We start from the raw sequence: 18,582 nt of genomic DNA on the forward strand, positions 1-18,582 counted from the left end.
GAGACAGACAAATGCCTACACACACACCTGTCTATATTGTCAACCGACACCTACCTACACACACACCTGTCTATATTGTCATCCGACACCTACCTACACACACACACCTGTCTATATTGTCAACCGACACCTACCTACACACACACCTGTCTATATTGTCAACCGACACCTACCTACAAAGGCTGTCGTCCCACTCAAGCGTGTGTAGACTCATCAGCATGGTGCGGCTCGCGTTGGTGACGTCGGTGAAGTGCTTGCCTCCATTTGTTCCTCCTGTCATTTTCTGTCAGGATACAAACATGGACCAACTTCAGTGAAACATCACACAAGGTGTTACTTGAGACCCGGGACTGACCCATCGGGACTCTTCTTACAGTCAGTAATCACACAAGGTGTTACTCGAGACCCGGAACTGACAGAATGGGACTCTTCTTACAGACAGTAATCACACAAGGTGTTACTCGAGACCCGGAACTGACAGAATGGGACTCTTCTTACAGTCAGTAGTCACACAAGGTGTTACTCGAGACCTGGAACTGACAGAATGGGACTCTTGTTACAGACAGTAATCACACAAGGTGTTACTCGAGACCCGGAACTGACAGAATGGGACTCTTCTTACAGTCAGTAGTCACACAAGGTGTTATTCGAGACCTGGAACTGACCCATCGGGACTCTTCTTACAGTCAGTAATCACACAAGGTGTTACTCGAGACCCGGAACTGACAGAATGGGTCTCTTCTTACAGTCAGTAATCACACAAGGTGTTACTCGAGACCCGGAACTGACAGAATGGGACTCTTCTTACAGTTAGTAAATCACACAAGGTGTTACTCGAGACCCTGACTGACCTATGGGACCATGATCAGTATATGATGTGTGATACAAACTCATGTCGTCCCCCTGTGAAAATACCAGAATAGAATGGGTCCTCGCTAACCTATACTTGTCTTCCTCTGGATTAGAATGGGTCTACACTAACCAAAGTGGGCAGTTATCGGCAGTGCTGTGTGTTGATTGCATCCTGGTTCCCTCTTTAACTATTGCTCAGGAGTCCCCACTGGGTCCCCACTAACCTGTACTTGTCCCCATAGAGATTGCGGATAAAAATTACTGGAAACTCCAGATCAGAATTGTCGATTACATCCTGGTTCACTTTTTTAAAATCGCTGAGGAGAACCACATACCCAGAGCAGCCAGGAGTCAACTGTGCCGAACAGACACCGACCTTCCTTGACGGCGACCTTCACCTCCTCGCTGTGGTCCAGCAGCCAGCGGAGTTTGACTGCGCTGAAGTAGGTGGTGATGGGAAGACCGCACTTGGGCTGCAACACAAGGGAGATCACTCACTGTATATTGTAACATATCTCACTGTGGGATTACACTTTCTTAGTAAAGTTAAAGTTCTCTTTTCTTGTTGAGTCCCAACTGGCATTCGAACCCACACTGTCAGAGCCAGGCACCTAATCTAACCAGTAGTAATAGAGTGGGGGTTTTGCATCACATGCGGCTTAGAGGCTTATTTTTATTAAATAAGTTCCCCAGCCCCCCTTAAAAACGGCGATGGTCTATCGTGAGGCATCCTTCCATGTGCTGTCAGCCTAGACCCAAAGTTCCGAGCATTGAAGTATCAGCCGGCTCGCCAGTGTGATGGTTAGAGCGTTCACACAAGGTATCTGTAATATTGAGCGACAACTCGTTCAAGGATGCTACAGAGTAGGTGGAATATGGGGCGACTAACTAACGTATCCATGAGACGTTGTAACCGTTCGGTGCCCACGAGACCTAAACTATCGTACAGGCTGGTGAATTTCCCTCGACTTATGAGTCGACGCAGGGCGGCGTAAATATTGAGGCCACTGACGTCCACCCAGACACGTCCGAACAACCGTTTCTCGATCAATCTCCACATGTTGATAATGAGATACATAAGACGAATCTTTAATAAGAAGGGGGCAATACCGTGTCGCGAGGGACGATCATCAATTCCTCTCGGTCTTGCAAGTAATACAAATTCGGTTCGTCGTCTTTGATGTCCACTCGGTCGATATGGTACGTTTTCATGGACCATACAGGATTTGTGGCCCGACGTTTATCCCCTCCTTCGAGTTCACCGGGCTCGTACAGATACCTCACAACGACCCGGTCCAATGGCGCAGCTGATTCGGTCGTCATGGATTTCATTCGAATGGCTTCGACGGGTCTTTTATCGAGGAGTCGAGTGACTCTGTTGTTGATCACCGACACCACTCGCGGTAAGCGCACCACCCATTCCGTCGATCGTTTTTCTGGGTTGACCATCTCTGAGGCATACTGATGTCCGAACAAACGCTCGGCTAAAGTCCTGTTGAATCTTTCGACGATGGCTTGGCTTTGGTGAGCTCCAGCCACGCCTCGTCTCACCTGGACTTTCTAAGGCCTTAGCGACCTGACGAATCTTTGGTCGTTAACGGCTCCGCTTCCTTGTAGCGTCTGGCAACGTCCACGACAGTCAGGGCGTACTTGTACGTTTTGTTTCTCACCCTGTCGTGCGAGAGAAACAGGAGGTCGGCTTGATGGGTACGGTTGGGTATCGAAATGCCAAACTTTCTTCTCGGGATGTATCGGGGAGCTGGCAGGTACACTTGCCAGATGGCTTGTTTTTAAGCCAAGCTTTGGCGGTATCCTCGGAGACACGAGCGGCTTTGGCTAGCTTCGGGATGGCGCTCACACCTTTCCAGTAACCCCGAGAGCCGTAGCAAACCTTCTCCATGATGCATACACGCTATCGTTCATTCAATTGCCTCGACGCATCGAGTGGAGTTTCCTTTATTGGGGGTCTCGGAAACTCCCAACGTCGAGGTCAACTGTTGATACCCATAGCTATAAGTGTGGATGCCATCGTTCGCAATCCATCGTTTGGTATCCATGGGGGACCTCATTTTGCCGAGGACTTTTTTGTTGGCTTGGCTGTGGCTTGGATGGTCTTTCGGATAGTCGCTGGTGTCGTACAAATCGATGTGTTTCGCCATGTTCTCGTATACGTCCTTGCTGCGTATATTCAACAACAAGGAATCAGTGTCAGTGTACAGCAGCTCGAACCGATCGCCGTACTGTGGCTTGAGTTGGTTGTAATAAAAGTCGTACATCAAATGTTTGGACAGGTCGAGAATGCTCATCCCAACGTAAACGGGTCGGTTGAGCTTGATGTGTAGCGCTGCCAAGTTGTTATCGAATAGCCTGCTCCGGTTTCCTGAGTTTTTCTTCCTCGTGAGATCACATGAGTTTGACCATCACCCGTTTTCTCAAGTTTTCCATGGTTTTCCCGAACACCCAATTGTTCATGAGTTTGTAGAGATTTTTCTCAAAGTCGCTCGTGGCTTGTTTTCGCAGCTCGGTGTTCAACCAAATGTAAGGTTCCATTCAGGGACTTTGATTAAATTTGAGCACCCGATATATTATAGTCAGCTTCAGGGACAAGTACAGTTGCAGATTCCGATAGTGATACAGGAGGTCGTTGGTGGGTTTGCTTCGTTTGAGTCGTAGCTTTCCACGTATTTGTTGTTGACTTTCGCGTACTGTTTGGTGACCATGGAAATCCCACCGCGCATCCCTTTCTCGACGAACAGGTGCATGTCGTAATCCATGAGCAATTCCAGTTTGACGCCCGTTTTCTTCAAGAGCGCATCCCATGAGAGACCAGAGCTGGTGTAGTACCAGGCAGGGTCAAGTTGATACTGTTTCAAACACGTTCTGAACGTCTCGAACACGTCGGCCAGCAGCAGGACGTCCGTTTTAAAGTAGAGGTTGTGATAATCGCCCAAATGTCGACACCACAGTTTCTCCCACGCTCTGGGTGCTGTCGTAATCGTCCTGGGAGATGGTCGAGTCGGTTAAGCCGCTGTAAAATCGGCCGATGGGGGATAGTTGGGTCTCGTCGACAGATAACAACTTTTGCGTTTTCAATGATGATAGTTTCTTGGTGGAGTCCGAAAAATTTTCAAATATAAGAAAGCTGTTGGGTATTTGTAAATGATAAACATGCGTACTCTTTATATTTATGTGGCAATTTTGTACAATGATAAAATTTGCAATTCATCGGTCCGTTTCTGACTCAAACGGACTGTAAATGGTTTAGTTTTTCAAATTGGGTCCAGTAGGAAATGGGTGTGGGTTTAACTAAGCCATCCCAGTTAAGCCCGTCGTCTTCGCGGTAGCTCGAAGGTCTATTCTTATTAATAGCTACTGGAAATAAGAATATACTGCACAAGCATCGTCTTTATTTTTAATGTTATTAATGGCTTTTTTATTTCTGTAGTAAGGTGGCAAGTCTAGGAACGTTCCGCCTCTGAACGGTACGTAGTTCGCTATATCCAAATAGATGGTGTTGATACTTCCCACCACCAACCTGGAGCCCCTGTGCGTCCATCGTTCCAACGATTCTTGTATTTTTTGTAGCGAGGTATCGAGGGTCGAAGGGATCAAGTCGGATTGAAGTTCGACTTCCTGCTTGCCTCTGAAGTAAGGCTCGATGGACTCGGTACTGCCATCCGTCTGCTGTTTGTTGAGCGACATGTGGATGGTCAACTGGTATTTGTTACTTTCTAAATCATCCAACTCTTCTTCGACTTTGTTGGCGATCAGAGGTTTGATGCTGTTGACGTCGATGTTAGACTGCACGGTCATTTTCCAGCCTCTCAGATACTTACCCACTGCGTGGTCCGTCGGCACGAATCTCAACTTGACCGGCTCGGTGTCTTCCAGCAAGGTGAGCAGTTGGGGTTTCCTCATGCGAGAATAACCCTTCAACCCCCGTTCTTTAGCTCGGAGTTTGAGGTCTCGCACGGTAGGGGGCTTGATATACTTCATGTCGAGCAAGGTGAGCAGTTGGGATTTCCTCATGCGAGAATAATCCACCAATCCACGTTTTTTCGCCATTGCTTCGACTTCACCGACGGTCGTCATGATTGCAATATCAATGTGCGAAAACTCTTTTTTTAAAATTAAATAATTTTTATGTTCAAGTGCGAAGTCAAATGTCTAATAGGTTGTTCAATCAAGGAAGGTAACTCCATCAGCCTTCTCTCTGAAATGAAGCGCACGTAAAATCTTTTTTTAAATGTTTATTCTGAGGAGTCGGTTACGTTCGTTGAGATAATCTCCTTTCGTCAAGTAGATGAGATGACCTCGGACCACGTCCGCTCCATGAGCTTTGCAACGACGATAATGACATTTCAAGCCAATCCTGCACATTTCGCACGTGTAGTTGACGTAACCCTTTCTGACGGACATCATGTGGATTCCGCAATAGTCGGTGCATTTCCTGCCGCAGGTTTCGGTTTTTCCGAGAAGCACGTACTGACACTGAAACGGTGCGTGTCGTCCCATCTTTATACCCATGTAAATATATTTTATACACATAAATAAATATTTTAGTCTAACTGTTTGGCAGTCCATACGGTGGCGGCTAATCCTAAGGCCACAAAAATCTGCTCCCAGTCTTGCTGTGCCTTGGGAGGGGTGTAATACTGGGAGAAGGTGGGTTCGTCGCCGAGAGGTTCCAATCGTTTGCCGGTAAGCAGGTAGTATTGTTGCATGGCGTCGTCGACGTCCTTGAACGTTCGAAAGGCGTGGTTTTCGCGTTGGAGTTGGGCGTTAATGAAATCGATTCTTTCCATGCGTTTTTTCACGTACTCGGCTTGCGCGGCCTGAGTTTCTCCACGGCCAAATCGTGACGTTTCTGTTCCGCTTCGATTTCGGCCGCGTTGGGCATGCCTAATTGGGGAAAAAGGTAATTGCTTCCCGAAAAGGCTAGGGCGTTGACTAAAGTCACGCCGAGCATGATCGCGACTGTGGCCATCTTTATATGTACGTCTTTATATGTATTTTCTACTTTAATATGTTTTCAGGAATGATGCCTTGCTTGACGAGCATTGCTTTGGTGGCCATCACCAGTCCCAACTCAGGGGAAAACGAGCATGCCCATGTCTTGCAGGTTGAAATCGAGTTTGGGTGCCGGTTGTTTGGTGATCATTTTGCTCAATCAAGCGTAGCATATGGCCAGTCCGCTGATCACGGCGGCGTGATACGCGTCTTAACGAACGTTTTTATGTCGGGGTTAGACATGGTGTGTATATATAAAAGAAAATATTATTTTTTAAATTATAACATGATATGACGATTTACTGCTAATTGAGGTGCTGCCGGTTTGAATTTGTACAGCCATGCGGTCATGACGGTGGTGCATGCTGCCGCTACGGCGTACGGGACCCATTCACGTGTTTTTTCTGCTGTTTCGCCAGCACGCCTTTGCGACCGGCGGCTACTTTCTGGGGATTCTTTTTTTGGGTGACGGTCTTAATCGGTTCCTCCTCCGTTGTTGGTGGTTGTTCTGGGACAGGTTCCATCAGTTGTTGGTCGAATATCAGCGCTAAGAGAAACAACAACAAGCTGTTTATCGATAATAGCCGCCACCTGTTGACCAACGGTTATTATAACGTGTGTATGCTGGACGACGGAATTTTTAAACCCGTCGGAGCCAGGCTTAAACTCAACGAGTCGGATGGCATGTTCAAGTTGACGAATGGAGACCAACCCATCAAACTGGGCCGACCCTTGGCGAGAACACTAGGGTTGACGACTTACGAGATAGCACCTCGAGACACTGTCACAGGCTTGAAATTGCCGAGCCTTGTCCCCTTCCGCTAACTGTGCATTCACCTCAATCAGCTGAGCATGACGGACAACGTTCAAGGCGAACGACCCTCCACGCTGCTGAGAGCCGTGCCGATGAAAACGGAAAAGTACAACGACGGCAGAACCGAATCGTTTTCGACCTTGCAGTACAAGAAATTAACGCGAGGCAACATCACGTAATTGAAACTATCAGTTTTAGATATAAAATATAAACCCGTTCATATAGGATACCTCAGCGCGACGCTGCACATCAAACAATGATGACAGAAGCTTCGGGTCCGGGAATGCAACCGGGAAAATGTGCGAACCTAGCGATCTCCGACCTCAGGGACACGCACGGTTTCGACGAGCCCGGCATCGACAGCAGACTGTACGCCTTGCAACTCAAAAACAACATTTACAAACGTGTCAAAGTGAGCAGCCGATCTGGTGGTAACCTAGAAGATTTAGTCGATGTCGAGACCGGAGGTCTCTTAAAAAACACGCAGTACAATCTCGTTCGCAATGCCAATAACACATGGGTGATGGTTCCAGCCTTCGGCGGCAAACTGTTTGACTTGGACAACATACGCGATAGTCCTTGTTACTGTGTCTCTACTCACCCGGAGATAGTCCTTGTTACTGTGTCTCTACCCACCCTGAGATAGTCCTTGTTACTGTGTCTCTACCCACCCTGAGATAGTCCTTGTTACTGTGTCTCTACCCACCCTGAGATAGTCCTTGTTACTGTGTCTCTACCCACCCTGAGATAGTCCTTGTTACTGTGTCTCTACCCACCAGGAGATAGTCCTTGTTACTGTGTCTCTACCCACCCGGAGATAGTCCTTGTTACTGTGTCTCTACCCACCCGGAGATAGTCCTTGTTACTGTGTCTCTACCCACCCTGAGATAGTCCTTGTTACTGTGTCTCTACCCACCCGGAGATAGTCCTTGTTACTGTGTCTCTACCCACCCGGAGATAGGCCTTGTTACTTTGTCTCTACTCACCCGGAGATAATCCTTGTTACGCTGTGGTGTTTTCCCAACCAAACTGTCCACTGTTGAGGCTGTTCGGAGGTCCAGCCACACTGCAACATAGACAGAAAGTTGGTACACAGCACACATACATCTGCTTTAAATTGTGGTACTGCAGTCTTGTTGATTCTCATTGAATTAAACAGACTTTTCTTTCCATTTGACTCAAAATAAGACCTTTTACTTCCAGTGTGTCCCTCTCAGTATGAAGACAGGGCATGATACATAGCCACATAATCTCTCTAATTAGACAAGGCTTCTATTTTGATGGAACTTGTGAGCAAAGCAGCCTATCTCATATCTGCTTCTTAAAAACAAACTTAAAACTTAAGTCCTGGATGTAAGACTGACTGACTGAGTTTAGTTTTACGCCGCTTTTAGCAATATTCCAGCAATATCACGGCAGGGGACACCAGAAATGGGCTTAACACATTATGCCCATGTGGGGAATCGAACCCGGGTCTTCGGCGTGACGAGCCAACGCTTTAACCACTAGGCTACCCCACCGCCCCCTGAATGTAAGAAAGAGAATCAGCACACACTCCTGTTATGGATAGTTTTTACAATTTGTCTTTTCAGTTTGCAAATACATCTACAGTCTGTTTGAATCTCCCGAATGAATTTCACTCTAACTAAAAAAAACAACAACAAATAATCATAAATGACTCAAACCAATGCCAAAGTCAATAGGAAAAACACACCAACTCTGCAGAATTTTGTTATAATTTTTGTCAACAAAATAAAAAAGTTGTTTAACAAACCATCATTATTTTCATTTGTCCTAAAGTGTCAGGAAGTGTTCCAGAGTTTCGGGGATAATATTAAATCCTATTTTGTTTTAATGTTCCTTTTCTGTTTTTTTATGTCCATTTCCTTGTCCTACTTTTTATTGTTGTGATCCGTGCCATTCGTCTGAACCATGTGCTCCGATCCGCTGAACCTTGTTCGATATACTTTGTGTAAAGTTGATGTAATTAAACAGCTGTCAAACTGAATCAAATCGAATAGTGCCTTCTATTTTAAGACATGGTCCCGCGAGGCAGATATTGACAGCTGTCTGAGCTGAATTTCAGCATCGTGTTGTGAGTATGATGAAATGACAGTACCTCTCACACATTGAACATTCTTTTAAATTGTTGAAATATACACTATCGTGTAATTGTCACACAAAATGAGTGATCCCAGTGCACCTAGGAAGTCTTCTAGAGAGAGGCGACCGCCTGATTATCTCTCAGACTATGAACTGAATGTATCAAACGTGCTTTCAGAGCTGTGCGACCGAACTGTAGTAAAAAGTGAAGCACTCATAAAATCACCTCAGGGGTCTCGTTGTGGAAGTGGACGAAGTCGGCAAAGCAAAATTTCTGTTTTCAGTCGTCTTTCGGCACGTTCAGGATTATCAGATGAGCAAAATCTCACGTTAAGCGAATTCAAAGTAAAACGAAATTGCAAGAACTCATGATTGGGCAAAAGGAGGACGAAATTGCTGATGAAAGGATGAATCAGCTTGATGATGAAGCCTTTAAGGCACAAGAGACTACCTGTCGCGTTCTCAAAGAAAGGGAGAAAGTTGTCGTGCTCGTGAACTTAGACAAGCCCATGATGAACTAAATGAGGCTAGTATGATAGTGTCAATGTTGATATCAACTACGTCCACTCCTCATACAAAATCACAACCTCCTACCGCCACTTCTTTGGCTCCGACCACATCATTGCCTTCTACCTCTACTTACCAAACCTCCAGTGTCATACCTGCAAGTGCTACGACACAGGTGACGTGTAATACCCCCACTAAGTCCAGAACACATACCTGACCTACAGTTCACGTAAGCTTACCTCCCTCAGCGCCGACCCTTCCAACCCTACCACCAAGAGGACATGTCCGGTCCAGACAAGGGCTTTCTGTCCAGAGTGGTTTCACCCGGTTACTACTGCCCATCATGCTACTCAACCTGTGATGACCAACCTACCAACTGCACCAACACCAACCGGTCTCTCAGAACTTCTCATTTCCTCCTCATTTGGTCTAACAAGACCAAGTTTACCAACATTTGATACTGATAATGAGAAGGATTTCAGACTATTGAAGATGTCATTTGAAAACCTCATTGACGGTCACCCTCATTTGAGTGAGAAGTACAAGTATCAAATATTGATGGATCACCTTGGTGGTAATACCAAGTAGCTAGCCTGTGCCTATCTGAGTCACGCCACGCCATATACCATGGCGCTGAAAGCCCTAAATGAAAAATATGGTCTTCCTCGCCAGCTGGTTTTAGGAGAATTAAACTCTATCTTATCCAGCCCTTTGTAAAATCCAGCGATCATGCTGCCCTCGACAACTTTGCCCTCTCGGTTCAATCTCTTGTGGGCATGTTGACCAGTATTGAAGCGGAATTGAGTGTTGAATTGAAATGTGGATCCCACGTGGATAAATTATTGACAAAACTGCCCTTTCATTTCCAAACGAGTTTCATTGAGTATAAGACAAAATGTTATGGATGTCAACTTCTTCTTTATTGTATACACAACGTTTCTGGGCTATTCCTTGCCCCTTCGTCAGATGAATGCTAAATAACAGATAAACAGGATATATATACTAGTAATGTACATGAAGCCAGAATGATTTTAAGCATGTATATACAATAAATAGGGGATTTTAAGATGAAAGAGACTAAAATATACAAAGGCAGATGTGGTGTTGTTACAGTGGATTAAGTGAGTAAACGATAGACTGACTGACTGACTGAGACTGGTTTTACCGCTTTTGAATATTCCAGCAACATTTGGGGACACCAGAACGGGCTTAGCACATATACCCATGTGGGGATTCATCCGGGGGACGAGCCAACGCTTTAACCACTAGGCATTGTGTAAATGATAGATTGACTGACTGACTGAGTTTGGTTTTACGCCGCTTTTAGCAATATTCCAGCAACATCAATGCAGGGGACACCAGAAATGGGCTTCACACATTGTGCCCATGTGGGATTTGAACCCGGGGCTTCGCGGTGACGAGCCAATGCTTTAAGCCAATGAGTCTAATAGGTGTACAAAAGGGTGGCTGATAGTCTAATGATATACATTAGCTGGGATAAGAAACGAAAGGCAGGGTTGATGCTGTTACAGTGGATTAAGAGGTGAATTGGTGAAGCCATGACCTAATTGATACTTCATTGAGTACTGTCTCAACCATGGTATTCTTACCCATGAAGCACAATCTACCTACACTTTGATACATCTGAACGATTGGCTCCAGGCCAAGTCCAGAGCTAGTCGCATTGCCCAGCAGGCTGTCAGCTCTGTAAAGTCTGATACTCGATCCCAGAAGAATCTTCACCGCGGATCTAGACCTACAAGGTCACAACGACCAAAACATCCTGTCTCTCTCAACACTGTAACTACGCCCAGTCATGCAAGACCTGAACCTGCTGTTCCAACAGGTGGAAAAACAACTTACAAGTCCTACTGTTCTTCTGTAACAGCGAACATCATCACATCAGTTTCTGTAACAGTTTCAAGAGATTGAAGGTTGATGAAGTGATCACATGGATAAGGGACAAAAAAGGTGTTGGAAGTGTGGGAGATCTCATTCACTTAATGCCTGAAATCTCAAGAAGCCCTGCAACATTTGCCAAAAGATGCATCTAACCATCTTACATGACACCGTCCAACAAACTTCAACTCAGTCATATTCTATGAAGCAGTCACCTCTCTACCTAAGCCCTCTGATCCTACAGAAAGATGTGCCAGTCACCTCTCTACCTCGACCAGCCCTCTCAATCCTACAGAGTGATCCTGAAAGTTGTGCCAGTCACCTCTCTACCTCGACCAGCCCTCTCAATCCTACAGAGTGATCCTGAAAGTTGTGCCAGTCACCTCTCTACCTCGACCAGCCCTCTCAATCCTACAGAGTAATCCTGAAAGTTTTGTCAGTCACCTCTCTACCTCGACCAGCCCTCTCAATCCTACAGAGTGATCCTGAAAGTTGTGCCAGTCACCTCTCTACCTCAACCTCTCCCTCCTACAGAGTGATCCTACAGAGTAATCCTGAAAGTTGTGCCAGTCACCTCTCTACCTTGACCAGCCCTCTCAGCTGGGCCACAGAGTGATCCTGAAAGTTGTGCCAGTCACCTCTCTACCTCGACCAGCCCTCTCAATCCTACAGAGTGATCCTGAAAGTTGTGCCAGTCACCTCTCTACCTCGACCAGCCCTCTCAATCCTACAGAGTGATCCTGAAAGTTGTGCCAGTCACCTCTCTACCTCGACCAGCCCTCTCAATCCTACAGAGTGATCCTGAAAGTTGTGCCAGTCACCTCTCTACCTCGACCAGCCCTCTCAATCCTACAGAGTGATGAAAGTTGTGCCAGTCACCTCTCTACCTGCCAGTCACCAATCCTACAGAGTGATCCTGCCAGTCACCAGACCAGCCTCTCAATCCTACAGAGTGATCCTGAAAGTTGTGCCAGTCACCTCTCTACCTCGACCAGCCTTCTCAATCCTACAGAGTGATCCTGAAAGTTGTGCCAGTCACCTCTCTACCTCGACCAGCCCTCTCAATCCTACAGAGTGATCCTGAAAGTTGTGCCAGTCACCTCTCTACCTCGACCAGCCCTCTCAATCCTACAGAGTGATCCTGAAAGTTGTGCCAGTCACCTCTCTACCTCGACCAGCCTTCTCAATCCTACAGAGTGATCCTGAAAGTTGTGCCAGTCATCTTGACTGACTGACTGACTGAGTTTGGTTTTACACCGCTTTTAGCAATATTCCAGCAATATCACAGCGGGGGACACCAGAAATGGGCTTCACTCATTGTACCCATGTGGGGATTGAACCGGGTCTTCAATCCTACCCAGCGTGATGAGGTCTTCGTCGTGACGAGCCAGTGCTTTAACCACTAGGCTACCCCACCGCCCCCAGTCATCTTGAGTGAACCTAGTGGAAAGACTCTTGACACCTCTGCAGTATTGGATGATGGATCGATGAGGAAAATGATCATGATGCCCGCTGTCAGACAACTTGATCTTAACACTGAACCACATGACATTCTACTGACTACGATCCGAAGTGAGCCATTCAACTGTGTTGGACATTCTGTAAACCTTACTATCTCACCTCGAGACGATCCTCGCCGCAAGTACTCAATTCGCAAAGCGTTTGCCTCTGATCAGCTAGCACTGTCAGAGTATTCCTACCCAGTCAAATCCCTCCAGAGGGAATATGCTCATCAGCAAGATGCTGTTCTGCATGACATTCATGATTCTGATCGGTTCTGACCATGCAGAGTTGATATTACCACAAACTCTCATCTGTTTTGGCCTGTCATATGCACCAGTGGCTGTCTGTACTAAGCTTGGATGGACCCTCCAACGATTGGCCAAAGACATTACCTCAGCAAACCGTGACTGCTGTCTCCTGACTTCGGTTCCGAACCCCTCTACTCAACTTATGAATGATGTTGTGAAACTGTGGAAAGCTGAGGTGATTCCCCTCACATCCAAAGCTGTGACCCGATCCAAGCTGGACAATTTTGCAGTGAAGATCTTGGAATCAAAGACTGAGAAGGTCAGTTGGTGTGTTTAACTTATTTACTTTGGCGTTGGTTTGAGTCATTTACGATTATTTGTTTTTGAGTTAGTGTGCAATTCATTGGGGAGATTTTGACTCAGACGGACTGTACCACAAAATGGGAAACCATTGAACGTAAATTGTGTCCTGTGTTAGATGAGGGTTTTCTTTCACTCAATTCAAAATTTCTGGTGGCAAAGAAAAGAAAGATTGTACAATGTCAATGTCACTACAGTGTTTATGTATCTTTGTGTGTTATTAGCTCACGTTACCAGACTCAACTTACAGGTAGATTCTTACCATGGTTACGGTATAATGGAAGTTGTTATTTTTACCTACAACCAACAATAGCCAATACTGCTGCTTTGACTCACCGATTGCATTGTACAGTGGTTCTCCAGTTGTCTTGTCCCATACAATGGTTGTCTCCCTTTGATTGGTGATTCCAATACCTGAAATATGTATCGGTGTATCACTCTGGTGTAAATAATCTCACAACTGTTGACTGTTATGTAGACATGTGACTGACAATGTTTTATGCCAAATGTCTCACCTTGAACCTTAGAGACTTTGGCAGCTGAAACTGATTTACAGTAGATGGTAGTGCCTGTGACAACCAATCCATGACATCATGTCAGAGAGACACACACGGACATCCGAGTACTGAGCACCTACATGATATACCGAGAGGTTCGGGTTTTGTCCCCTGCATCCTCTGCTTGTTGAGCATAGTTACCACGTGTCAGGAGGTCACCACGGTGATATGGTTGACTTCATGTACACAGCCAGGACAGTGATGAGGCATTTCTAACAATGTCAATCACAGATTTCTTTGGTCGGGTCAGCTAGTCACAGGTGTGTATTATTAAAGAAAAACAAAAAAAAACTCACCTCAGACAGAAGATGCTGGATCTCATTTCAAACCAACAGATGTCTAAAATGCGACTCAAACTTAAAGGTGGAGCCTAGTTCATAATTCGATGGATTTTGTGGGAGACTGGCATGTGATACACGACTCAAATTTGAGGTCGACAACTGTGACATCCGTAATGTCTACATATGACTTACATTTGATGTCCGAGACTGGGATGTCGAGGACGCTTCAGGTTGTCGATGGCAGTGGTCATACAGATCCGCACGGACTCCAGGATCTCCAGAGGATCTTCCTCAACCCATCTGGAAAGAAAATACATGATTATCTTGGAAACAAAACAAAACAACATTGGTTGCCATGACATACAAACATCTGCTTACCCTTCGCGAGGCAGGTGTTGTTGGATCTCAGTCTGGTGGTAGGTGACGAGCTCAGCTGTCTTACTGGAGAAAATCTGCAAGTGGAAAATTGTGAATGCATTGATCAAGATCTGCACACAATACGTGATCAGAGGCAGAAACTCACAAATTTCAGCTTCAGCACTCTGGAGGTGAACACACTTAGTATGAAAAGAAATGCACTTAGAAACATTTCTGAGAGACATTTCGAGCAAAGGTCAATCAAGGTCAAAGTTTAAGTTCCATGGAAATACAGATCATGTAAGTCCCTCTATGCGTATGTCAAATTTCGAGATAGCTTCTGCAATGAACATTGGATAAAAAAAATTCGAAAATGTTTGGTGTTGCATAGTGTCAACAAGAATGCAAAGTTTCTCTTTGTAAGGTGCAGTGGTTTTTTTAATATATTTACAAACAAGTACAAAGCCTGAATAGAGTAAAATTATTTTTGGCCTTGTAAGATCAGGTAACAAATACCACATGATACCACCAAATATTCATAAAAAATGCTGATGAAAACCAAATTTGATTCAGCAGACCTAAATGTCCTTGGTCCAGACTACATCAACTTATCTGCCTTCACGGAAAGTGAGCTACACATGCACCACATACAGGACCTCCCACTGATGTCAGCTACAGGACTATAAGTATAACGCAAGTCTACTATTCTAGGTGTCCCCCTCATGTTGACAGCAATGATCCACCTGGCCATGTACGAAGCCATTTCATGTCCCACATACTCCTTGTTGTTTACCACTTACAGTTACCATGGTTACGTTTATTTGTTGTTGCAATATTCCAGCTGTGTTAAGACAATAATGGAGCAGACAATAAAGTGATCATTATTGAGACACTATCATCCACTTGGTCACCGCGTACAACCAACATAGGTTGCAGGGCTCCACATCAGGCCAGGTATGGTAAGGTAACTTGTTCATATGAAACTGCAATATTAGTCCCAATGTATTGAATATTGCACACTATAGGACCTAATGTCAATGTTGCAGTTATGGCTACGCTTGATCTACTAACACTTGTGTAAAGTTTTAAAATATGGTGTGATACTCTAAATGTGTCAATTTCTTTTGTAACTTTTATTCAAACAATCACAAACTTTCAAAGATTAAATACGTATACCCTATATCTACGTATGATATGATATTGAACAAGGCTTAATGTAGGTACTGAAATTGGTTTCATGAAAAAAAATATCTGAATGATACGCAAAATATACATCATAGAACTGAAAGTGTAATCAGAAGGATAGGGTGATTGTGTAAACTTACTCTTTTTCAACCGACCTTCACCTCATAGAAATTGCCTAATATGTACAATGCCATATATATCACAACCGATGACTGATTTCTTACAAAATGGCGGCTTCGCTGACAAGGGTACACAGGATTTTGCGAGGACACTTCCCTTGATTCAGGGATCGTTTGTACATAAATATGAGATGTCTGACTGTAAATATGAGATGTAAGTAATCAGAGTGACTCTGTGTATTGTTATATGTTCTCATCGTTTTCATTGTATGTTGGAGAAGATGCCAGTAATGCTGATAATTACCGTTGTCGTTCTGCGTGATTTTGCATCTGTTATGGCGCCACGCTGCACGGAAACTTTTCTTATGAAGTATCAAAACATTGCATTGTATCTAGTTTTAATTTCCTCTTTCTTGCTATGGTACTCTTTCTATGCATATTCTAAAGGTATTGAGCCATTGCAAGCAATGAATAGCTGGCTGGATGTCGAAGAATTTTAAAAAATGCTACGCAGTGTAAAATCCGAATTTTCTTTGTTTACATTTCAAACTAGCGCAGTCTTCCGAGCACAACATTCGTTTTCACACCCAATATCTTTTGTTTCATTTTATCTAGACAGTTGGTATTGGTGACAAAGACCAGTTGTAATTTGATTTAAAAATGTATGGGGAATTCAGTGATGCATTTGTTGCAGCTGACTATTAAATATACGTGATGTATCAAAGGTGTCTCAATACCGGCCTTCGCGAGACGTGATTTTGTAAACACTATCCAATATGGCGGAAAGCGCACTTCGGTATATTTTCGAAAACATCCCCACCAATTCAAGGTTCATTGGCAGCGTTTCAGATTTATCATTAGTGATATCATGAAAAACTGATTTCAATGATCATTAATATGATATTTTTGAAATTCAATACACCCAGTAATTATCCGATTTTCACATTTGAAAACATACTGTACAGCAAATAACGCTGTGAATCGCGATTTCGTATTGTGTCAAACATGGCGACATTTACGATGAAGCCTATTTTGAAAGGTTATTATAAGCACTTTAGCTTTGTCTGAGATAATAGTGGATGGTATCAAGAAACAGGGAAATTCACGCAGAATACAAAACTGTGAAGTATATTTGTGTACGTGATATATTTAGAATTTTATTGGACTTCAAAGTGAGGGTTGAAGAGGAAGGACATGCAGACCTGCGCAAAAAGTATTCGGACACATGACTTAATTTCCATCGACTTACATGTTATTTAAGTGTAGCATAAATAATTTTCATGAAGTGAATTTAAGACAGATCTTTGTTAAGTTTGACAGGCAAATTTGAAATCATCTCTGCTCTACGCACATAATTTCAGTTCAATTTTCCACCCACTATATAACTAATGACATCACATTTATCAACTTATGTATGGTTCCACAATGCCCAATCCCGTAGGCCGCAATGTTTAAAGCGTTCATGGCACTGTACACTTGTTGATTAAATTGTTACCATTCGATGAATAAGCAACGGAAAATTAAACAGAAATTATGCAATTGTAGGTAAGATGATTCTTCGCAAATGTGCAAAATTTGACTTGGATCTTACTAAAATTAAATTCATGAAAATTCTTTATGCTACACTAATTGACTAAATTCACATGTTAGTCTATGGAAATTACGTCAAGTGTCCGAATACTTTTTGCACGAGTCTTTTTGTATATCCCTGTGGCACTCAGGTGGTTTTAATCAAGTCCAGAGACTCGACCAGAGCACTAGTGGTGTCGCGGATTATTCTGGACACACTAGCTCTGGAAACTGCGTGGGAGATCCCCGATTTCACTGAGGAAAGCCCTTTTGCCAAATACCTCAGTGTACACAACACTTGCAGGGAGGTCGGAATAGCATGTGAACGCCTTGTAGGTTTGTTCAGTTGGGGCTCTAACTTTCTGCACAGTTAGAAAACAACCATGCCTAGGAAATCTATACCTCGACATCATGTCAGCATCATCCAGAGTGTCTAGCACGTTCGACCTGTCGCAAAATTTCTCAGGTCTTCTTTGTTAGTGCGTTTTAATCACTTGCAGTGCCATAATCGTTGACGCCATCTTTCTAGTGTTTACGACCTCCTAAAGCATTTACGACAGGTCAATCAGGGTCCTAAATTTTGGGCTGTTTACGGCACGGTGTAAATATACGAGGTCTTTGTTAAACAGGGTAAAAAAGTAAAAGGTGGTCTACGACCTGCTTTACGAGGTCTTACCGGTAAGAGGGCTTTGTGAAACGGGCCCCAGGACCCTGAATGAATGCTGAAACATTAGTCTTCCTACATACTGACAGTACAGCTATACCAGTATAACCCTACTCTCACTGATGAATTGAAACATTAGTCTCCCTACATACTGACAGTACAGCTATACCAGTATATCCCTACTCTCACTGATGAATTGAAACATTAGTCTTCCTACATACTGACAGTACAGCTATACCAGTATAACCCTACTCTCACTGATGAATTGAAACACTAGTCTTCCTGAAACATTACTGACAGTACAGCTATACCAGCATAACCCTACTCTCACTGATGAATTGAAACATTAGTCTCCCTACATACTGACAGTACAGCTATACCAGTATATCCCTACTCTCACTGATGAATTGAAACATTAGTCTTCCTACATACTGACAGTACAGCTATACCAGTATAACCCTACTCTCACTGATGAATTGAAACATTAGTCTTCCTACATACTGACAGTACAGCTATACCAGTATAACCCTACTCTCACTGATGAATTGAAACAT

The 18,582-nt window shown here is 44.2% G+C and overlaps 1 protein-coding gene and 1 long non-coding RNA gene across 2 annotated transcripts in view; one reads left to right on the plus strand and one right to left on the minus strand.

Annotated features, from left to right (window-relative positions):
* LOC124262404 (glycerol kinase-like) overlaps window positions 1-18,582 on the minus strand; it is a 54,532-nt gene that overhangs the window by 12,791 nt on the left and 23,159 nt on the right. The window contains 7 exon segments of the mRNA XM_046696885.1: window positions 174-283; window positions 1,188-1,325; window positions 7,663-7,742; window positions 13,633-13,710; window positions 14,327-14,357; window positions 14,359-14,434; window positions 14,513-14,586. Coding sequence (XP_046552841.1) covers window positions 174-283; window positions 1,188-1,325; window positions 7,663-7,742; window positions 13,633-13,710; window positions 14,327-14,357; window positions 14,359-14,434; window positions 14,513-14,586 — 587 coding nt within the window.
* On the plus strand, window positions 5,711-17,423 carry LOC124262405. The gene is made up of 3 exons (XR_006894583.1): window positions 5,711-5,721; window positions 5,987-5,991; window positions 17,253-17,423. It is a non-coding gene; the product is annotated as an uncharacterized LOC124262405 (long non-coding RNA).

Source organism: Haliotis rubra, unplaced genomic scaffold (genome assembly GCF_003918875.1).
Source record: "Haliotis rubra isolate DU_JTF1 unplaced genomic scaffold, ASM391887v1 Scf837, whole genome shotgun sequence".
NCBI classification, from domain to species: domain Eukaryota; kingdom Metazoa; phylum Mollusca; class Gastropoda; order Lepetellida; family Haliotidae; genus Haliotis; species Haliotis rubra.